The sequence below is a fragment of the Pleurodeles waltl genome, chromosome 3_1 (assembly GCF_031143425.1).
Source record: "Pleurodeles waltl isolate 20211129_DDA chromosome 3_1, aPleWal1.hap1.20221129, whole genome shotgun sequence".
Classification (NCBI taxonomy): domain Eukaryota; kingdom Metazoa; phylum Chordata; class Amphibia; order Caudata; family Salamandridae; genus Pleurodeles; species Pleurodeles waltl.
Genome location: NC_090440.1, coordinates 1740022035 through 1740046049, shown reverse-complemented (window position 1 = coordinate 1740046049; position 24015 = coordinate 1740022035). Strand labels below are relative to the sequence as shown.

The following is a 24015-nucleotide window of genomic DNA, read 5'->3' as shown; positions in this document are numbered from 1 at the left end:
AGACGCGGCATAGAGTACCCTGCGTAAAAATGTTTCATGAAGAAGGTGATCTGTGTACTTCACTCAGTGCCCACCAAGTTCCAGATCGGTGCCCCCGGCATCGCTGGATCGCGCCCATTTTAACACGCTTAACTGAGAAACAACACACGCAGAACTACATTCAAACTAGATAACACACTAGTACACCAAGAGGACCTAGAAAAACAATTCCCAGTGCGCTCCACAGAAGAAAGTATATGAATTAACCCAGACTGTGGAACTGTGAAGAAGTTCGGACTCCTACTGCTTTCTAGGATGTCTGTCGCCCTCTGTTCCTCGCGGTGACATTGCGAGCAAGTACTTAACAGAAGGAAAGTTTGCTGTGGCCTGTGCCGGGGCTGAAATCCCTGTCCTTTGACAGCAGGATCACCCGAGTACTTAAATGCGCGTCAGCACAGGGACTTAGGAGAGACTCTGGTCCAAGAATGGTGATGCGGGTGTGGTTCGATGACTTAGAGTTTCAAACTCCCCTCACTCTGAGGGCCTGACTAACAGTTCAGTACTGCCTTTTAAAGTGACTCGGCTGTCTAGGTGTGCGTCTCTCAATTATGCTTGTGGGCCAATGTGCTTCAATGAAAGATTCAAAGAGAGACGGTGCTTTAATGTCTGAGAAGACGGTCTGCATTACAGTTTTGAAAGGATGAGGCAATGTTTGAAATGGAAATAAAGAAGTGCAGGTACTCCCCCATTAAATGTACTGCAGCAGCGCTGAGAAGTGCAGGTACCCAGTACCGGAGAGTACCTGCCCATTTAAAGCACTGATTGAGGGCTATGCGGCAGGCAGTGACCTACGAGCATGAGTTGGTGTGAGATGGATTGTGGTGCATTGTCACTGAAGTTCAATAATAATTCACACTCCAGCTCGAGCACCCATGTGCCTTGGCTGATAGGTGGAGTACTGCATTATTGGGCAATGCTTGGGGAAGCGCGTTGAACTACAGTGTGGTCTATGTGAGAAGCATTTTGTGGAGTGCGGATTGTTAGGGGTACTTAAAAGGCACTAGTTTTCAAAGTAACCAAGTTTTAAGGTAGAGGAGAGAGAGAGAGAGAGATATTATGTGAGTGTGGGCATGCAAAAATTCAGGGTGAAATCTAATACACTTCACCATACCCTGCTGGAAGCACCAGAACTATTTATTACATAATACATTTTTAAGGGGGTGTAACACACCAAAAACACCCACCCCTAAGCTATGCCCCATTTTCCTGACGTACAATCATCAAGGTCATTGTTTTTAGCTGGGCTTGAGGTGCAGGGACACAAACCAGACAAACGCAAGGGATGAAATTCAGGTATGATAACATGTATTTTTAGTACACCCAAGAGTGAGAGACAGATAGCCTGCTAGTGTGCACTGGATACAGGCAGTCATCAGATGTGATTAATATAGTACTGTTCCCGAACGATGCAGAACTTAATCCCCCAGCATGCATAGTGGTAGCACAGCCAGGTTAAATGCTACTTAGAGTCCTTCCAGAGATGACAGGACAAACCCCCGGGGTATGCACTGTATCTAGGCAGCCATGTGTAGCTATTTGTTTCAGTGCAGCCAGCCGGTGCTTAATTTGAACCGGTGGTTGGAGGTGGGGCCGACCAACACTCACTTTTGGGGGGCGACTTGAAAGCAATGCTCTGTAGCATTTTGGCCAGCAGAGTGGCTCTCCTGCGGCGGCTTTGTGCTTGGAACCTACCTTCCTGGTCCTGTGGCCTTACTTCTGACCGCGTGCAGGTTCTTGGGGCGCTCCCAGAGTGTAGTGCGCAGCAATAGCAGCTCATGGGGGCGATACCCTGAAGACTTTGCTCTCACTCGACACCAGCTGGGCTGCCGAGGTCGGTGAGGCTTAACCATTCCCTGCCATCCAAGCACTGGAAGTGCAGCGGCAGAGGAAAGAGGGTGGACTTTTTGGACCCGTAAACATTAACTTTGCCTAGGATAGGAAAGGCCCGACTCCTCCTGGGCCCTAAAGTCTGATTACCAGCGATAAAATCGATGTTTTTGTTAAAAAGGCGGGCAAGCCCGAAAATTATCAGGGGGAGCACAACCGGAGCCGAGGCAGGGGTCTTACTCGCCTCTAACATCCCTAACAGGAACCGATCCGACAACTTTTTTAGTATGTAAATGATGCAAAAAACGTCAAACGTCAAAATGAATAAAACGTGTATTTCTTTAACATTAAGAGGCGTTTCACCTTTCGAGCATTAGACTGTTCACTGCACTGGGTAGCATTTCATAGAAGTGATGGTTTCTAAACATGAAATTAGAAACATTCATGGACCTCCCCACCGTCCTATTACGATGCAATTTGTGCACAGATGGCAACGCAATATTCACGTGTACCTTATATGTAGCGTAGGTTGGTGTTATAGATGGACCAACATTAAAGTCTACTAAAACAAGCGCCTGGATTTTCTCGCGGGTGATTAGTGCACCATACAAATCAACATAACATAGCATCTAGGTTTACATCAGTGCACATCCTGCAGTGAAGTATTGTAAGGTGCTTTCAATTGCCATGGTAAAGGGAAAGGAGGCCCAGTAAAATAAGTGAATAAAAGGTCACATAATTTGGTCAAGCAAGTAAGCTGGGATTGAGTCCAGATTTCCTGCTTGCACAGTTCAGCCACAAGATGGATATCTTTTTCTCTTATATTACATCCAATTTTAGTGCTTTGTTGTTAATTCTGAGAGGAACTATATCAGTAAACTGTGTTAAATCAATAGAAATTATGGGCCTGATTACAATTTTGGAGGACGGTGTTAATCCGTCCCAAATATGACGGATTTACCACCTACCATATTACGAGTCCATTATATCCTATGGAACTCGTAATACGGTGGGCAGGATATCCGTCCCATTTGGGACGGATTAACACCGTCCTCCAAAGTTGTAATCAGGCCCTATGTGTTCTAGAAAATGGTGATTGAGGTGAGAGGATGGGCAGTAGAAACCATAGATCGCCTCGTCGTTTTTGACTCCAGCCAGGCATCCGGCTGGAGCATTCTGTGGCTTGTCCACCTCAAATCTGTGTTGAGGCGCCTTGGAGCAGCCTGGCTTTGGGAATGCAGTTTCACAGCATCTTTCTCAAGTGTTTTGTACATTATATGTAAGGCAACATGCCTACAGGCACTGTAGATGGATAAAGAAAGGGACTGACAGACAGATGGGTGTGAGGAAAGACCGATAACACACTGATTGGCAGCAATGCATACTCTAGGCAAGATTCGAGTACACGCTGACCAAGAGGCATGAAGATAACCATAGACACAGGCGGACAGGCATAAAGACATCCAGAAGCAGCACACATTCAGTCATAAGCATACATATACACGCATACCCAGCATCCATATACACAGTTACATAGAACACACATACCAAGACACAAGTAACACACATACAGACATACATTGGAAAAGGAAAGTGAAATGGAAGTATAGACTGATGGGTATACGCCGAGTGGGTGGGATGATAAATAATTGGTGTTTGGGAGATGCAAACTTTGGATGCTTTGGATGGTACATAATTGGTGTTTGGGAGATGCAAACTTTGGAACTCCTTCTGTTTCTTGTGGTATCCTGATGCAAAAATACCTCACCTGGAAGTGATACAGATCGGTTTGACTTTTACAGGGCACCGTATCATTAAGACTTCTGCACCGCCGAATAGCCTATAGGCTATATCACTGCAAATGTTCCCCATTCCAATGTTCAAAACACTAAGCATATGCAATTTTCCCCACATAAATTATCTCTGTTTTTAAATTATGAAAATCATGGCGATGCAGGAGGAACCCCTGGTTACAAAAAATACCCCACATCGTGGATCTGGGTGCAGACTCTTGTTTGCCCCAAGTGAGAATCGCTGTGGGGAAAAAAATAAGGATCTTAATCTTTGGCCTTCAGTAGACAGTATATTTCATGTGAAGAAAACAGCTGGGTGTCAATACCCATTTAATTATTGGACTTTCATTGGAGAAACCACTTCTCCTGGGAGACTGAATGCTTCAGTCACCAAGCCATCAAATTATAGCTGTCTTTGGAATAAGCACATGTAGGTAACAATATGTTGCACTGTGCATTGCAATTATATCCCTGGCCTCTTTGTTATCATATTTATGGAATTCTGCAATTTAGTACCTGCATTTTTCTAGTAAGAAAGCACCATCTTTCCTTCCTAATTGTTTCTTTTGCATTTTCATCAGTTGTGTTAATCCACTTACCTTAATTGAAGCAAACCATGAGTGCAGCTCCCAGAATGCAATACTTTTTTAAACGAAAGCGAAGACTAGAAACATGGTGTTTGGTGTGTGTAAATAAAACAACTTGGAAAACTAGCTGCACCGCATTTAGCATGTATAACCTTTCTGTGTTTACTTCCATGTAAAAATTTACATTTATTGTTAGTGATGTTGAAGAGTTCCCTTATTTTCTTTATCCTATCCTGCTTCAAAGGAATTAAATATGTTTCTATGTTGCCATTTGGGGACAGCATAAGTTAAAAGGTAATATTAAACACTTCTGGAGGGCTCAATTGGCAATTTGCCTACGATACACTCATAAAGCCAAGCTACCTGGAAGTTATAGACCTGTCTGGATTTCTGTTACTTAATCATGTATTCAATCAACCCAGGATTGGGAATCCATTCCATAGCAAATATTTCAACATGCTCTGCTAGTAAGATTTGATGCGTAAATTGCACTTGCACAATAATATTGCATGTACACAATAACCCATAACTGTGCGATCCAGTTTGAGATGGGAAAGGAAGAAAGAACACAAACAAACCACACAACCCACAACTCTTTCCCACTTGTGTAGAGAAATTTAGCTAGTCTTTTGAGTTCTGGCTTTAATAATTCCCATTTATAGGAGTCCTTTAATAGTGCATAAATTATCATGACGTTATTTTTTTACAAAAACATTGTTCTTCACCGTAAGCACCAATAATTTAAAAGTGTCATGCATTGTACTTGTATTTTTTTTCTTTGCAAGTTTTCTTCACTGCTTTTCATCCTATGACATTTCATAATCTTGGTTCCTACTGTGCACTGACTCCCCAGCTGATTAATTTTGAGCTTATGTCCAATTTTCCATTTTATTTTGAGCAATCCGAAAATCATTACACGAATTCACACTGTGGCTTATTCTTCGATATCTCAGATGTGTCTACCCAGTAATCAATTTGTCATGCAATTCCCGGGAAAATTTCATGTCGAGTACTGTTAGTTTATGGACCACTAGACCACTGATACACCAGTTAACTGTGACCCCAGTCTTTCTCAACATTCACATTTTTCACCATTTCCGAGACAAAAACTAAGAATGAAAACGGACTACATTGCAAATTATTTCACTCTACTAGTCTCTCACTTTCATTTACTGTGTTTCCTCTAAATGTGCAGTTTCATAAGACATCATTTTAATAGAGCAGAAGGCAGAAAACACCTGCGGAACTATTAAAATTACTGTTGCATTGTAGTCTGGTATTTCAGTGGTGTGCTACTAAAGCAGATACCTCTCCACACAATACATTCTGTGAAGGAATCTTTTTTAACAATACCACCAGTTAAAATAACAGCTGCAGCATTAACAAACCAATCAGAATTTCTATTCAAATCGGTAATCCTGCATTTATACATAGTGCTCCTTCTTCATACATCTTCAGAATGTGTCATGAATGGCTGAAGTGGCTTGAAGGATGGTCAGAACTAGGGTCAAATGTACTAAGCATTGTAATGGTTGAGAGCATTCTGATTCGGAAGTTGCTTGTTCTTAGTTACTAATCCCATTTTAGGAGTCAGAAAAGTTTTTTTTTTTTGTCTCCTATAATGGGATTCCGAATTGATACAAAATCGGCTTTTGGAAGCAGCATGTTGTATACGTCGTTCTCAATATACAATTGGTAACTAAAGAATCAATGTTTCGCAGCTGAAATCCGGTCACAAAACATTGATATTTTTTCAGCTAAAACCTCAAACCAATTTGCAAAAGGGAAGGAGTTGCCTCGTGTCCCTTTGTCCTTTATGAATGTACAAAAAAGTTTAAAAGGACACAGTGGTTCAGGGGCTGACTGCCTCCTTTTAATCAAACTTTAAAAAAAAAAAAAGTTTTTTTAAACACATTGCTGTTTCTTTTAAGGAAAATAGGCTGCGTAATTTAAAAAAAAGTTTGTTTAATCAAAACTTAGTCTTAGAGATGGTGGTCTGCTGACCCCAGCAGATCACCGTCCCTGTGATGGCCTTCTGGTGAATTGTGATCAGGATTTTGCGACCAGTAAATATTACATACGGCCCCTAAATCTCATTATTTGTTCAGAGATAAGCAGCTCTGTTTCCTGCTGTCAGAACATTGAGTATAGGTTTCACTTCACAGAACTAAAAAGAGCATACTGTAAGTTAGACATGGTGTTGGATAGTGTGATGTACAATGCTGTGGTACTTCATATTATGTGATATGGTGCCATTTGGATTATAGTGTCTGGTTCAGTTTGATGGAGTGCGGGATGTGTGGAATGTGTGGAATGTTCTGATGTGGTGTCACATTTTGTGGTTCTGAGTCATTTCTTCTAATGAGGTGCGGTGTAATGGGGAATGGAGCTATAGTTTTTTTGTCTGGTAGGGTGCTATGTGTGAGCAGTAGGGTTTTGAGGGGAAGGAATGTATTAGTGACGTGATACTGTGTGAATGGTGTGGTCTGTCCTAGCAAAGAGACCTGCTTTACTGTGAGATGTAGGGTGATGAAGTGTGATACACTAAGTTGTGGTGTAGTCTGGTGTGCCTAGCTTGGCTGGTGCTACATGTGGCCTTCACTTCAGCAGAGCCTGTGGGCAGGGTAGGTAAGAAAATATGCTAATAAAATAAAGACATGATTTTGTTGTACCTCGAAGATCAAATACAGGTTAAACTTTATTCCATTTTAGGGTGTAGAACGCCACATTGCTCTCACAGCAACTAACCAATCTGCATGTCTTTCCACAGGCGAAGACCGCAAACTTGGTGCTAGAGGATGGAACCAGGATCAAGGGCTACTCCTTTGGGCACCCATCGTCTATCGCCGGAGAAGTTGTCTTCAACACTGGACTGGGAGGGTGAGTGCTCAGTTATGAGCCGTCAACAAGACGCAGAGATTTCAGTGTACTCACACATTCTCTGTCTAGCATTCACTTAATATTTATATTCTCAGTTCCCATTGTCACTTTTGCAAATCAACTCATTAACTTGCGTACCCACAAACACAAACTGATATTCACATAGTGTACCAATGACAAACTGACACCTTTAAGGCATATCACACATACTATTGCACAAACACATGTTCCCTCACAGACACAACTACATTTTCATCCATATCCCGCTTGTGTAGAGAATACAGACATATATGCGTAAAGACTCACACACATATCTGCACACACCCACCCTCAAGTTGATACATACATATAAGTGCAAGCTTATATACACTCTTATACACAGAATCACAATGACACTGATGTGCAAACACACAGCTGTATTCTCACTCCAAATAACGTACATATGCACACAGGCACTCACAAGCACATATATATAATACCTACTGGCGATCACCAGTATGTAGTTACAGTTAGTACCTAGTTTCCATAGGGGGAAAAAAAATTGTTTTGCCAATACCTTTGGTGCGGCTTGACAAATCTTCACAAAATTTTAAAAACGTATACTTTGGACAGTTCAGCTGCTGTTTTGAAAGTTTCAGAGTGGTCTGTCAAGCAGGGGCCGAGAAAAAGGGGGGGGTCCTAAAACACATTTTCCTCATACATATTCCCATAGGGATTTTGAACATGACTACAGCCTGAACTGCTGGACATTATTACACCGAATTTGGAAGAAAGCTAGCTCTCGGTCCAGAAAGCACACTGTTTGTGATTTGGTGTAAATCAGTTCAGTGGTTTTAGAGATATCAGGGCATGAGGATACTCCGTGGATGCAACTGGCCCTGTGCTGATAGCTATTTGGCTGCCAAAACATCAACAAGCAAGCCCAATCCCAGAAAAAAGTGAAAACAAAAAGACAAGGGGCCAGAGTAGGGTCACCCTGAGCCCCTAGCCTTGGTCTAGGGGTACCATTACTCTGCTTTCTGCAAGCAGGAGCTGTCAGGAGCTCCTGCTTGCAGAAATTGAAGTCTTCATATGTTGCCCTGCACGGAAATATGAGTGCAGGAAAACAGATGAAAACATTGGTCCCGCAGGCAGTAAGCTGCTGTTTTAAGCAGCTCCCTGCTTGAGGAAGCAATACTGGCTCCTGGAGTAGTCGGGAACCCGCTAGGACCGCGGTGGCCTTCAGACTCCCCTGCTGTCCTGTCGCTCGCTCTCTTTTCCATCCCATAATGGGATGGAAGAGACAGAGAGAGAGTGAGACAGAGTGAGAGAGAGAGACAGAGAGAGAGAGGGAGAGAGAGAAAGATTGTTAATGCACTCCATACAGTGACTTCAAAGTGTCACACCAGCAAGATGTTTGGTCCGAATGTTAATGTTATGCTTTGCTGCACAGCATAAATAGTCACCTGTGTCCTGGTGATAAAGCGCTTGGACTGTCACTCTGTAGGTTGAAGGTTTAAATCCTAGTATCTCATGGTAGTGTGTCTTTATTTAGTAGTATTTTTTTATATTAAGCATTCATAATGACTGAACATTAATGTCTTTTTCCCATAAAAATTATTTGGTTTGAATGTCATAGGTATGTCTCGACACTGCATGGCAGGGTGTCACCTCTGGTCTAGTGGTTTAGGTGTCAGACCTTCCCACTGAAAGTAGAAGGTTCAAGTCTAGGTGTCTCACTTGTAATTTCCCTATTTTTAATTTATTTTTAACTTCAAATATTTAATGTAGATGCCGAAAGGTGATTTCACTCCTTTTATATGACAAATACAATTTTCTTTTCAATTTGTTTGGAATCATCTCATTTTAAGTATATCATTCATCAAAGTCTAATAAAAATTCTCTCTATGTTTCTGCCCCTCTCTCGCTCTCTCAATTTCTCTTTGTCAATCTCTTTCTCTAAATGTCTCTCTATCAATCTCTCAATTTCTCTCTCCCTCTCTCTTCCATCCTACAATGGGACAGAAGAGAGAGAGAGATTGTTATTTCAATGATCTCTCCATACAATGACTTCAAAGTGTCACACCAGCAAGATGTTTGATTCAAGCGTTGTAGTTATTTATTTATTTTTAAGTGACTTCTGGCCTACTCAGTAGGTTGAAGTCCTGGTATCTCATGCAGTGTGTCTGTTTATTAGTGTTTTGAATGTTAAACATTCTTAATGATGTAATATTTAAGTCTTTTTCACCAACAAAATCTTTGGTTTGAATGCCAAAGTTATGTCTGGATGCTATACACTAAGAAGTCATCTATGGACTGGTGGTTTAGGTCACTGACCCTCACACTGAAGACTGAGAGCTCCTGTCTTAGTGTGTCTCTGGTTGTTTTCCTAATTTTGATTTATTTTCATCTTCAAATGTTTAAGGTATATACTGAAAGGTGATCTCACTCTTTTTACTTGACAATTACATTTTTCTTTTCAATTTGTCCTAAAATATATTATTCTAACTATATCATTTATTAAAGTTTAGAAAAACTCTCTGGGTGGTTACAGGAAGTTGGCCATAAAGCCTGGCCAGGGGCCAGGCCTTGCGGGCAACCCCTGCAGTGCACTGACGAAGGTATGTGGGTGGTACGGAGCTGTGTGGTTATAGGGGTTGGCCCCAGGCCCTGTGGCCAACCCCTGCCCCCGTGGCCAAAGGGTTGGATGGTTATAGGGGCTTGGCGAAGGACATGTACAGCAGTGTTGGATTAACGTATAGTAATTAAAATTACTTTACGATAAAAAAACACCATAGAAATTCACTGATAAAAAACAAAGGTAACAGGGGCGTTATAATCAGGAATTTGAATGAAAAGAACCCTGTAAATGCAATCAAAAGAAATTCAACAGTTATAGTTAGAGTTATTTCAAAGAACTATTACTCACGGCCTAAGGTAGATATAACTCAGGCCCTCGCCATGCACTGCTAATTATCCCGGATATTACAGCACTCATGACAAATTTTATTACGTTGTTATAGTTACTTGAAATAACTCTATAACTGCTGAATTTCTCTGGTTTTGTGCAAGTAAATTCTGAACCTAACTATGACAACCCTTTAACCTTTGATTTTTTTAAGTGACTATATATATATGCATTTTTTGTGTTGCTAATAACCTTGGTGCTGTTTGATGAATCTCCATGAAACTTTCCAAAAAGTGCTACTTTTCTACTAGTTTGTGCATGGAAAGTGTCAAGGTGATCGGTCAAGTGGGGGCCGAGAAAAAAGACGTTTTCTCCATTTATTATTCCATAGTACCTTTAGACACAGCTACAGCCCAAATTGCTGAATGGATCTACACCAAATTTGGCAAAAATCTTGTCCAAAAAGAGTGCCTTTTATGATTTGGTATAGATCTGTTCAGTATTTTTTGAGCACTTAATGCTCGATATATTTGTCCTAAAAAAAGTAATAAAAAAAGCACTGATACCCTGAACTCCTAGGCCTGGTGGTGGGGTCCCTGAGGACAAAATCGTTTTCTAAAAATAAAATTGCTGCAAATTCGAATCCATGACAAAATAAAAAAAAAAAAAAAAATGCAGTTTATTAAAAGCACCCTGGGGTGAGTCAGGGGGATGCATAATGTTTTTATATGGGGAGCGGGGCTCATGCCCCTCCTCCCTGAGCCTCCGAGAGGGCGAGAGCAATACCCCCTGGGGCCGAGCCAAAATATTTTGGGACAGAGACACGCGCCCCCCTCCTGGAACCTAATTTGGACATGGGAACCCCATCACCAGGGGCCAAAACATAAGTCAAAGGGGTTGAGGTACATGTGCCCCCCCCCCCAAGCCTCAAAGAGGCTCCAGGTACCCCATCGGCCAGGGCCATAATGCATTTTTTAAAAGTGAGGGGGTGCCATGTGGCCTCCTCCCTAAGTCATTGATGGACCTGGGACACCACCCCCCAAAGGCCAGCTCACATGCAGTGTCCTGGGAGCCCACACCCCAGTCACATCAGTTTCCCTGCCCGCAGTGGTGCGGGCAGAAAAACCTTTGTTTGCTCCTGCCAGCTGGGATCAGACTTGAGATCTGTTCCCTTGTCCGCATCGTTGCAGTCAGGGAAACAGATAAAAAAATACAGAAACAAGCATTCTATCAAAAACGTACACAAATTATAACACATTTAATTTAATTTGCAAACAAATATAAATACAAAACTTTTAATTTTAATAAAAAGGTTTGAGCTTTTCTAAACTCAATTGATGCCACACATTGTCTGTATAATATTCTGTTTGTTGCGCCTGCACTATTTCCACAAATCAATCTGAGGATGCTAATTTAATTTTTGGCCTCCAATTTCAAATTCCTTGACATTTACAGTACATTTTGAAATTTTCAATTGTACAATTACCACTTTATATAAACTTTATTAATCTGTTAACATTATTTAATTTTCTAAGCTGTCACGGACCCCCTGAGAAGGATGCATGGACCCCCCAGGGGTCCCCGGACAACAGTTTGGGAACCACTGTTTTAAGGGGTTTCACCAGCTTTTCTCTAATCATTTCCCATACTGAGAAAGGTTGGAAATTTATTCCTGACAAGGGTCAGAAGTAAAACTTCTTCCAGGGTTGGGAAACAAGTGATTAAAGGGAAACTGAACTTGTGAACACTCAACAGATTTTTGCATGAGCAAATCTACTCCTGCATATTTGCTCGTGTTAAGATACAGTTCACAAATACTTTTAATTCTTGTGAATTCATAAAATACGCAAATCTGCACTAATGCAAATACATATACCATAAGTGACTTTCTTTAGGAATTGTTCTCCTATTTAGGTTTTACGTTAACCAAGACCTTTTCTTTTATTACAAATCCATCACTCTACATCCATCTAATGGTTGGCTTCATTGTGACTGATCCTACTTTCAGACCCCATTCCTACTCAGCACCTGGATACACTCAGATGTGACAAGTTCCGCGATCTACAAATCCATGTTACATTATCTTACAATGATTGCAATCTGCTCTTTCACAAGGAGTATATGAGCACACAAAGTAGTTTTGTTCAGTGCCAAGATCTACTGTGACAATGTGTGCTTTTTGCGACCCAAAATAAATTTTGCTTGTTGCTCATATTTGTTACAGTGCTGAGCGCCCAGGAGCTCTCTCAGCAATGAGGTTTTATGAAAGCCATGTCAAAACAAGACAAGCATTGACAAAACCAAAAGACTGACCACTAATGTCAGACTTATTGGCTTTGTCAGTGCTTGTTTATATTCATGTTTCTCAAATTGGTTAAACTAACTTTCCATTATGAATATTTTGGGAAAATACTAGAATGTATAAACAGACTTTACTAGATGATATCTCAAAAAAATGGTACCTACCATTTCACAATAGTTTAGCAAAACGTTTTTTCCTAGTTGCATTTTTTTGTGAACATTCTATTTTGAAAGCAAAAATCATCAATCTTAAATTCAAGCTTCTGCAAATATTTGCATTTAATCAGAGAGCATTCTGGAAGCATTATATGTAGCCTCATATTATAAAATTTACAATAATGTTTACACTTTTTTTTACTGGAACCACTGTCAGTAATGAGGTCCAAACCTACAACATTTATTTAGGACACTCACCCTAATAATAAAGGCTTCGCATTAATGAATCATAAATAACGTTTGAATAGCCTTAACATATGGACACAAATATTACCTTAGCTGCAGACAGTTCCTTTCCTGGCTTTATAATGTGGTACTGTAAATTGGCAGCCAAAGGGTTTGTGTTGCAGGGGTTGGGCCTACTTGTCCAAAGGACAAAATAAACTGAAAACGTGTTGTCCTTGACCCCAAATAATATGTCCTGGGCTTCGGCATGCGGGGAGTTGGAGGCAGGGCTTGGCCTGTTGCGCAGGCTCTGCAGCCAATCTCCCACCATGTATGGCCAAAGGCTGAGCACAATGGGGATTGGAATTATGTGTGGTATTAAAATATTACTTTAGTTTTAAAAAAACTGGAAATTCACTGAAAAAATAGCGTTATAGTTAGGTAAAACGCTCAGTAACAATATAATGCTTTAAACTCTGAAAGCACCGAAATTCACCAGTTATTATTATAGTTATCACAAGTAACTATAATTTGTGTCCTAAGGTAATTGCAATTTGTGTCCTTGTCATGCACTGCTTCTTATTCCACATATTTCATCACTCATGACACCTTCTTTGACATCATTGATCATATCACTGCAACATTTGCAATGGAATTATTGATGAGAAAACTGTGAATGGCTGGGATGCAAGTTATAGTTACCTTAGGGCATGAGTTACTTGAGATAACTATAACTGGTGAATTTCTGAGGATTTTAGAGTTTAAAATGCAGTGTTGTTACTGAACATTTTACCTAACTATACCATTACTTTAATCTTTGTTTTTTTCATGAATATTATATATATGGACATATATATATGCATATAGAAATATATATATTAATGCGTGCACAGTTATGCTTTCACTCAAACACTCTTGCTCAAACACACACTATGCTCAAATGTTCAGCCTCACAAACACATACATTCAGTCATAATCGTTGCAAACCGCCATTTGTATTCTCATCACGTCCAGTTCTTGCTCTCTAACTCACAATTTTTGTTGTTTCCTTGCATGTTTGTGCTTTTCAGGTACACTGAGGCCATTACTGACCCCAGCTACCGGGGACAGATCCTTACACTGACGAACCCCATCATCGGTAATGGGGGTGCACCTGACACTAAAGCGGTTGATGAGATTGGTCTAAGGAAGTTCATCGAATCCGAACGCATCCAGGTACTGCTACCATGGTAACAACAGATAAAGGCTGCCAGGCCTACCTAGACAGCCCATTTCCCGTCTCCTATAAGGTTATCAACTTTTCAATGTGTTTTTCGCACTGCCTTCGGGATTCATTTCGAATCTGGGTGATACAGGATACCCTCCAAAAAGCGGCGAATATCCCTTGTTTAGAGCACATAGACATCTCGGCACTCTAAACAGTGTAGGCAGAGCATATGCCACTTTTGGGAGGATGTCCCACACCAGCAACACTCTAAACATGCTTTTACTGTCCTGTGTCTGCTCTGGTTTTTTATGTTGATTTTGTGATTTTTTCACTCACCACCACAGAGGCTAGAAGATCTATCCATGTATTAACTACTTTACTTCACTGAACTTATTGCCAATGCTACCATCAAATATTCATGTCTCCTGGTGTATACTAATCATCTCTACTGTACAATGCCCTTCGTCTTTCTTTCTTCTTCATTCTCTCTTATTTCTTCTTTGTATAGAGCCAGGGCACCTCTGTGGACGCTTCAAAGCTCGAAGGAGTGGCGTTACACTGACGCGCCAGTTCACACCTTGCCACCGTGTGTTGCACGATATCGAGTCCCTCACACAGTAACCTGGTGAAGATCCTATATCATACGGTGCAAAAGATGGTTAGCTGAAGCCTCTGAAAACAGCAGGCTTCCAGCTTGTGTGTGGTGTCGCCGTGCATCTGATGTCCAGCGGGGTGTTTGCCATCTCCACGGGACATCGGCGTCAGGCTGTTTGCTTGTAGTGTTGGGTAGAAGTGAGTGTAAGTGCGTGCTCCGCATAACACCTTGCCCCGTTACAGGGGCCCAACCTCTTCACGTTCTTTTCCACATGGTGAGAATGTTTTTTTTTTTTTATTTGGCCTGTTACAGAGATAGAATGGATGGATAAACATGCAAGCTAAGTTAGAGTACAGTAAATAGGAGGCAGCCTGAGAATCTGGAGAGGGCACGCCTGAATGCTGTTGGAAGAAAGAGCCTTTAGAGAGTTCCTGAAACTGAGGACACTGTCTTCCGAGCATAAAGCAAGCTAGTTCCAAAGGGCAGCGTCTCGAGAATGGAAGGATCTGCCTGTGTGAGCGAGGAGACAGTGTGGGTGGCCAGTGTGTGAGGCAGAGGCATGTGGAAAGGTGGGATGGGGCTCACCGTGAAAAATGTTGTGCAAAAGGCACACATTCTTAAATACACCCCTTTGTTTCAGTGGAAGGCAATAGAAGGTCATTTGAGTGGGAATGATGGGGTTGGTGTTCGAGGTATCAGTGAGTGAAGTGATTCTTGACTCCACATTCTAGCAGGGGTGTAACGTTGTGCCTTTGCGCTGCAAGGGAACCCCGTCCTTGAGAGAGCCCCATTCGGCCTCACGACTGAATGAATATCTGTGACAAAACATTGTCGGGGGATGCGCACCTTCTTTCGATACACCAAAGTATTGTATCAATGGCTGTTTGCAGGGAGGCCAGCGCACCTAGGCCCATATTTATACTTTTTAGCGCCGCATTTGGTCATTTTTTGACGCAAAAGCAGCGCAAGCTTCCAACATACAACTGTATTTTGGAAGTTTGCTCCGATTTTGCGTCAACAAACGACGCAAATGCGGCGCTAAAAAAGTATAAACATGAGCCCTACTGTTCTAGTGGCCTATTCTAAAGACCATCTTTCAGAAAGAAAATGGGCAAATCGTTGATGAAAGCGAGAGAAAGTGGGTGCAACATAATGTTTATGAATAACAATAGGATTGGCTTTCAGTCCTCTGGAGGTGGCGGCTGAATACACAAAAAATCTGTAACGTGATCCTGTAGAATGTGTATTAGGGTGATAGTGCAGGTTGTGTTTCAGCATCACTGCCTCCAAGCTATTTATTATTTATGTTTTTATTTTACGATTTCGATAGTGCCTGATGCAGATTTTTACCATCGCAGGTTTCAGGTCTGCTGGTCCTGGACTACAGCAAAGAGTACAGCCACTGGCGGGCAGTCAAGTCTCTGTCGGAATGGCTGCACGAAGAGAAGGTGAGACATGGGAATGAGGGGAGTCTAGCACGCTCGACTCCTAATACCTGCGCGCCCAGAGGCTGGGTGATTGAGCAAGAACAATCGTTAATTCCTGATACCGCACTGCCACTCGATGGTCATTACCTGGAACTGCAGCGACACAGAAGTCACACAGAGCAGCTAAAAAGGCTGCCTAGCTTTCATTTCACCTCGTGCTGCTTTCTGCTACCCCACCAAAATTCCGGTCTTTTTTTATCCTACTTTTGCATGCTCTTTTTAGTCTCTGCTTTTCCCTTTATCGCTGCTTTCCTACCTTTCTCTTTTTCTTTCTTTCTTTCTTTATCCCTTTTTGTGCCTTTCTCTTATTCTGGGTCTACGGAAAAATACACCAGGGTACCAGAAATGACCTCCAGACCTGCTAATTCACAGAGTGCCACTGTGTATCAAACGATATTGCTGCTGTGTCGGTAGCAAGGAGTGCCGGCAGGGGTTATTGTCAGGGAGCTGAATGCAATGTGCTACATGGCCAAGGAGAAATAATGACACGGAGGCAGAGATTACGTTAGTCTCGGGTTCTGGAGCAGGTGGTCTCCCTGGCTCCACCTGGCCAACCCACTATTTATTATGCTCAGCCCACGTGACAGTGGAACTGCAACAAACAGACTTGAGGAGCGGGTAATAATATGCAAACTCCCTTTCAGCGCATTTCTACGGCCCATATAACAAGCACCTGTTACTTCATGGGTGCGACATTCCATTCCTCCTCTATTTTAAAACAGATGCAACAATGCATGCACAAATATAACAACTGTATGTTCCGTGACTGCTGACACGACAGTCCAATCATGACGGTGTTTAATCCCCCAATTTATGAACAATACATATGGAATACTTTTGTTACCTTAATTGTAAAATGATGGTCTCACACCACAGGATCCCGCAAGCGTGTACTGGGTTACTGCACAGCTCATACCTGGTGTGAGTGTTTCAACTCACCAGTCTGTCAGGGTGATTCCTGCGCCAGGCACGGGGGCCACAGGGAGGCTAGTCTCACTGCATCCTCCACCCACTGATCTGGGAGTGTCTGTAGATGGATCCCCGACCATGGGGGCATCTTCAAAGTCACCTAGTTCAACATCTACTTCATTGCGTTTCCTGTCCCAGAAATTCCAGCGATAGAATTGCTTGAAGTGGGATATGTTTCCGGTGACGACTTCTGCTCCTCCACGTGCTGTCATCTTGGCACCATGAATGTGGACGGTCCAAGGATGGCTTTCAAATGGAAATCTAAAGTTGCTCCTGGGAGACCTGTATTTTACTAATACCAGATGTCCTACCTTGAGATGAGACTGTTTCGCCTGTTGGTGCGAGCATTGGAGAAACGTCTCTTATCTAGAACTCTCTGGTCAGCAATGAGCCTAGGAGTCCACTTTCAGTGGCGAGTGATGGAGTCCCGGACCACACGGTCCATAGTGAGGTGCCCTGGAGCTTACCTTGTGGTCGAGTGTGGGGTTTGTTGATATTCTCGTAAAAAGGAGCAGATGGCTCAATCCTAGGGTTGCTGACTGGTGTGGGCAATCCTGATGACTTTATTTAAAGTCCTCATAATGCTTTCCACTTCCCCTTTGGCCTGCAGCCAATGAAGGGGTGGCCTTCTTGTGAGTGAGGTTCAGGGACTGTAAAAATGCTGCTACCTCTTATCATTGAAATAGCGGACCGTTACACTTCCTTAGTTCTTTGAGTAGGCCATGCTATTGTCTTTTCCAATGTTGGCAGTACTTTGTGTGACCCTTGGGAAGTTATGATATCTATTTCTGGTTATTTGGAACAGTTGTCATTGATCACCATGGCATATCTTCCAACGAGACAGCTCCTGAAATCTAAACTGGGGAACACCCATGGCTGTGGCGGTCCTCTCTTGGTTAACACCAGAGGTGGGGGTTTGGGCCCTCCAATTGCCTGGCACCATGGACACTACATTACCAGAGTTTTGACCTGTTCATTAATGAGTGGGAACCACACTTTTGTCCGTAGATGGCTCTTGGTTTTGACCTTCCCTTGAAGTCTGGTATGGGCATGCTGTACTACTGGATTAGCAGGAGTGGTGGGATGACAAGACGATGTCCTCGTAGGCAACAGCCATCGGGGCCAGCAGCTAGTTTGTTGCAAACATGGTATAGTCTTTCAAGGATGCACTGGGCTTTCGGTGTGTAGAGTCCAGTGGGCTTTGAGCTGGTGACATTGAGCACTTTCTGGAGGCACTCATCCTGTGTGGTGGCTTGGCCTATTGCAACCATGGATATGGGAAGAGGGCGTGAGTGGTGGGCAATGAACCTTATGTAGGCCTCCGTATCCTCAGCCTCTTCTTCTTCAGGAGTGGCAGCACCGGGATGTCTAAAAAAATAGTCTGCTGGGTTGTTTATCCCTGGGCGATATTCAACCTGGCAGTTGTATTCTTGGAGTTGACACATCCAAATTTCAATTTGTGGGGATGGCTTTAGCTGTCTCTCTGAAAAGTGGACTGGGGGGGGGGGGTCTGTAGTGTGTGGTGACCAGAAAAGGATGCCCATTGGTGTATATGAGGAAATGGCAGCATCCCTAATGTATAGCTATTGCTTTCTTTGTGATTTGCAAGAACAGTTGTTCGGTCACCGTGAGGGACTGACCCATGAAGGCCACCAGAGTCCATTCTCCCCGTGCAGGGCATTGCATCAATGCTGCCCCTAGGCCTTTAGGCTATTTTTGTTTCCTTCTGGGGATCAATGTACATGAGTGTAGTGTCTGACAATAAGGTGTCTTTGATTGCTCAAAACACATGTTCTTGTTCTGCACCCCAGGGCCAGGGGACCACAGATTTTATGAGGTCACAGAGAGATTGCGTCAGGGTTGTCAAGTGTTTAATAAAATGGCCACAATATTTTACCATGCCTAAAGAACTGCGAATCTCCTACACGACGGACGATGGAGGCACATTTTTGATGTCTCTCATGTTTTCAGGGTCAGGTGCCACGCCTTCTGCTGAGAACGTGTAGCCAAAGAAATTGAGTCTTTGTTTAAGGAACTAACATTTGCTCTGGTGGAGGGTGAGCCCAAAGTCTTTTATTTGTTGAAGGACTTTTCTTAGTTTGGGGTTGTGCTCTGGCAAAGATGTTGCATATACTAGAATGTCATCACTGACACTGACTACTCCAGGTAAGCCTACCAGGAGTTCAGATATGGCGTTCTGGAACACTTTGGCTGCACTCGAAATACCAAATTTCAATCTCCGGTAGCACTGCAGGCCAACATGAGTGGAACATTTTGTTATATATCTCGATTCTTCGGCTTGGGTGAGCTGGTGGTAGCCTGATCTTAGATCTACTTTTGAGAACCAGCTAGCACCACTTAGTTCTCCTATAAGGATATCGATGGCCGGAGTCAGATGACGTTCCTTCTTTATTGCAATGTTTGGGAGCCAGATAGGGCAGATGCGTACTTCACCAGGTTACTTTGGTTTCCGAGTGACTGTAATCAGGGATACCAAAGGGGTGGGTCCACACTCCTTTTCTATTATTCCTGCAGCCTCTAGCTTCTCCAACTCTTTTTCCACCTGAGGCCTCAGGTGAAAGGCGATTTGCTTATGTTGTAGGGCTATGGGCAGTGCAGATTGGTCAATATGCAGCTTTATTTTCTTCCCTTTAAGGAACTCAATGCCCTCGAACACTTCTGGGAAAACTCTGCCAAGATGTGGGACACTCCTTCCTGATGGACACCAAACGCAAAAGTGACTATTCCCAGAGCCTCTGCGGTACAGCATCTGAGCAGCATGCAGTGACTGGCATCAGTGACATTGTCTATTGAGTCTATTGACTGCGAGCCATGGCCAATTGATGTTAAAAATTTTCCTTGAATGACTAGGGGTGCTTCTTGACCATATGCAAACATGCGGATTGCTGATTTTTGGAGCAGAAGGACAGGTTGTAGGTTTTCCTATGTTTCAACCGACATTGTGTTGATAGATGCTCCTGTATCTACAATGGCTAAAATTGGGCATGCTCCTACTTGTATTTGACACTGGGGCAAGTGGTGCTCAGACTGCGAGGCCACACCTATTGTTAAGGTAGAGTGACCTGTATGCTCAGCATCCTCATTCTCGTCCATGTCACTGTTCTGCGGCTGCATTTCAGGTATTGCATTAACAGTGGTGTGAGGTGTCTTGCCTTTGCTTGAGCGACAAACGTTTGGAAAGTGATATAACTTCCCACACCCTGCACACCTCTTCCCTTTCGCTGGGCATTTTGGCAGGGAAATTAGGTGGGCCTCCGCAAAACCCGCACGGCCGGGTTGTGGCCGTGGCTTTCTTGTTTTTTCCTGGGCTCTTCTGTGGCACAATGGCATTAACTGGTTCTGTTTTCACTGTCCTTTGCAGAGCCCCTTCGATATGAGCTACGTGGTCCTTTGATAGTTCTTTGGCACTGACGATGGTCAAACTGTCTGCGAGCAACTTGCCTGATTCTTGCACAAGTGCTCTCGGAGTTTTGCTAATGTGCACCCTTGAACGATTTGGCCTCCTTTCTCTTCTCTCCCGTCTGCAAATACACACATTTTGTCAGCTTGTTTAGCCAGGCATAAATGTGTCAATTGATTCTTCCACTTGCTGTCTAGCTTGGCGGAATATAAATCTTTAATAATCCTGATTGCCCATGGGTTTGAAATATGTGTTAAGAGCCGCTATTAGAGTCACATGCATTTTTTGGGCTGCTTCGGTGATGGCCTTGCAATTGTATAGTCCACTAAATGGAGGATCATGTCTCACATCTCTGACTTTGGTGGCCTCAAAATAATGTTCGATCCTCTTTAACCAGACTCTCCACCTAGGGGCTTGCACAGAGGATGCTCCTTCTACCATGAATGGTTCTATGGCAGGGATATTTGCCATGGAAGTAGTGGATCACGGCTTCCCATACTGTTTGGGAAGCCCAAGAGTGAGAAATGAAGCCTCTGTCAGTGAGCTAGTATATGGTTGGCTATGGTCAGTGCATGTGTTGGGCGGGGCCGTGGGCTGTCAAACTTGAGCTACAGGTATCATGATGAAATTGTGACAGAGGTGTGGCACTTATTTTAATGCTCAGCATCTATGATTTTTCCCAAAACCCCAGCCAACAAAGCAGCTTCTTGTGCAGGAGATGTTGGGGGTGCTTGATGAGCTCTGCATTCCTACACTGAGATGTAGGGCCATGCATGTGGCCCTGAGATGCAGCACCTCACAGTAACTGTAACACTGCTGACCAGTTCTTCTCACCGGCGCAATCGGTAGAGCACCATCCAGTGGGGTTGGGGCTCGCCAGAGGCCCGATGGTGGAATCCTCCTATCACCCTCCTCCATCTGATCACTAGTGCCAGAAGCACGGAGTTCACCAGGAGGGAACACACAGCCGCTGCACGCTGGTTGACGTTGCTGGGGGTACCACCAGCAACGCACCCTGGTTGCCAGTGTTGGGTTGGCTACTCCGGTTAGCAAGGAGTGCCGGCATGAGTTATTGTTACATGAGGTACAAAGCCCAGGAGAAACAATGACACAGAGACTGCGTTAGTCTCGGGCTCTGGTGCATGTGGTCTTCCTGACTGACTGGCCAACCCACTATTGATTATGCTCGGCCCGCATAACCGCAGAACTGCACCGAACACACCTGCTCCATGGGTAACAGTATGCAAACCCCCTTTCAGCACATTTCTACGGACCCATATAACATGCACCTGTTACTTCACGGGTATGACTTTACAATTGCCTCCACACGGTGACACAGTGAGGAGCCCATATCACACTGTGGCAAGGAAGACATCCTGAAAACCACAGCATAAACTAGGTTTCCAGCCACTCTTTGGAGGGTTTGAACCATTACTGTCCATTAAAGAGTGTGAGAACACCCTAGGACATTGGTCCCAACCTCAGCAGGCTTTGTTTGTGAAGGAGAGGAAATGTTAGTGAGGGTAAAGGGGCAGAAGTGCTTCTTAGGTAGTTCTTGGCATGACTCTCTGCCCCTCCAAGGCCCCACCTTTTCCTCACCTGGTGATTTTTTTTTTTTAAGTTGGCGGGTCTGGAGGTCCAACCACTTGCACAAATTAAGCAAAGGGGAATACTGCAATACCTCTGAAAGGCTGACAATGACATGTAGGAGATTGAAAGAGAATCCTACTTACATTAAAGAGGTACCAACCTGTCAGTAAAGCTCTCCCATAGTATTTGGGGTAGGCGAACTCTGTTGTGAAAACTCATTATAGAATGGTTAGGAGTGGAGTTTGAATAAAGTTGGAATAGCTAATTAAACTTTTTAAAGGCTATATAGAAGCATAACAAAGTGGAATGACTGATCAAATGCCAGCAGAATTAATTACTACTTAGAAATAATTGTCATAATGTTTTATTAGACAATTCCAACTATTTTAAATGCTTATTAGCTTAGCAATTTTACATCCTCAATAAGCATCAAACAATAAAACCGTAATTTTACAAGATTTGGCATAATCAATTAACTATTTATAGGAAACGATTTAATTGAAAATTAACAGAGTAAACATATTGGCTGCCCCATTAAAAGTAATTTGACTATTTTTTCTTTGTATACTGAAAATGTAAAATGCAACAGTCTTCAATGAAGTGGAACCACATTAACAATGTAAATCATGCAACAATGTCTTCGGGCAAGGACAGGAGTGGAAGTTCTCATTTTCACCCACTGGAATGTATGCTAGAATAGCGAGGTTCTAGGTTTCTTCTCAGAGGAAATTTGTCTAAAGCACTTTCTTAGAAATGGCGTTTGCATCTAAGAAGTGTATCTTCTAAGTAAATAATTCAAGTTTGTTTATAATATAAGGAGGGAAAGTCCCGCGTGATGGTTAGCATTTATTAATTTTCAATTCTAGTGGGTGCAGTGAAGATTGATATAATCTGGGAGTTTTGATACATTCATCTAAAATAACTAGTATTTGGGAAATTACCAAACAGCTGACGTATTCAGTCGAAAAGTTGGAACTAAACTATAAAGTTCAAAAAGAGATGAAAAGAACTTCTAAAAAGAAATAAAAAAATAACTTTTGTACATTCTCATCCGTCTTTTATTTCTCTTATCTTCAAAAACATGTCAATGCGAGAACAAAATATCAGAAAAATAGCATTTTCTTAGTCTAACATTTCTTAACTAATTTGTTTGTATACACACTAATCATGGTATGCTCTTCAGGCACAGAATAATTAGGAAATATCTCCTTCAGGTGTATATGCAAAGGGCGGCTTTGCCTCTGCTGGTCACATAATTATTGCCCTCTACCTCAGCCTCTCTGGCTTCACATAAAATATTCAAAGGCTGGGTCTACTGCCAATCACTGCTCATACTGCCAATCACAGACACTTCTTCATAATAGCAGACTACTACAGAGTCAGTTAAGGCGGGGTATTTACCAGATCCAGATAATGCCACAAGGTGAGTTATTTACTGAGCGTAGTAAAATACGTCCTATTCCAACCCTTTCACTTGGAAATGAGGCCTAACATGCATAATCAGTTTTTAACCCACATAATTCCACCAGGTTTGTGGTTTCTCTACTTTTTCCAGGGATACATTTTTTCAGGGTTGACCTGCCAAAATCTGTTAGGGGAAAACAGTGACTGCACAGTGATTATCACAATACTTGGAATTCCAATTTTTCTACAGACTCTTGGTTCAGAATGTAACCCTTTAGCTAATAATCAGTGCCTGAGTGTGTCGTCATCAAATTGATCTAAGGTCTCATTTCACCTACTGACATTCAGACCTGCGACCAGGATATATGTAGTACTCTATATTAAAGAATCTTGACTAACTTGACAACTTAGTAGCACATTTAGAGTACCATACACCTGCCATGAGAACTAGGTATAGAACACACATTCTTTTCTTTAGTAAACCTGATGATGACATGCATCACACCTGGCAGGCAGCTGTAATGCTCTCATTACTTAGTTTAGTTTTAGATTAAAATTGCTGTTTAAAAGCACAACATGCCACAAATGCTCTGTAATTCGTTCTTAATTTGTAAAAAATGAAGTGCCTGGACCCTCGTCAGGAGGCA

General features: G+C 42.7%; 1 protein-coding gene across 1 annotated transcript in view; it reads left to right on the top strand.

Annotated features, from left to right (window-relative positions):
* Positions 1 to 24015, top strand: part of CPS1 (carbamoyl-phosphate synthase 1) — a 159203-nt gene that overhangs the window by 893 nt on the left and 134295 nt on the right. The window contains exons 2-4 of the mRNA XM_069225655.1: positions 7017 to 7126; positions 13766 to 13910; positions 15856 to 15945. Coding sequence (XP_069081756.1) covers positions 7017 to 7126; positions 13766 to 13910; positions 15856 to 15945 — 345 coding nt within the window. The remainder of the gene's footprint in view (positions 1 to 7016; positions 7127 to 13765; positions 13911 to 15855; positions 15946 to 24015) is intronic.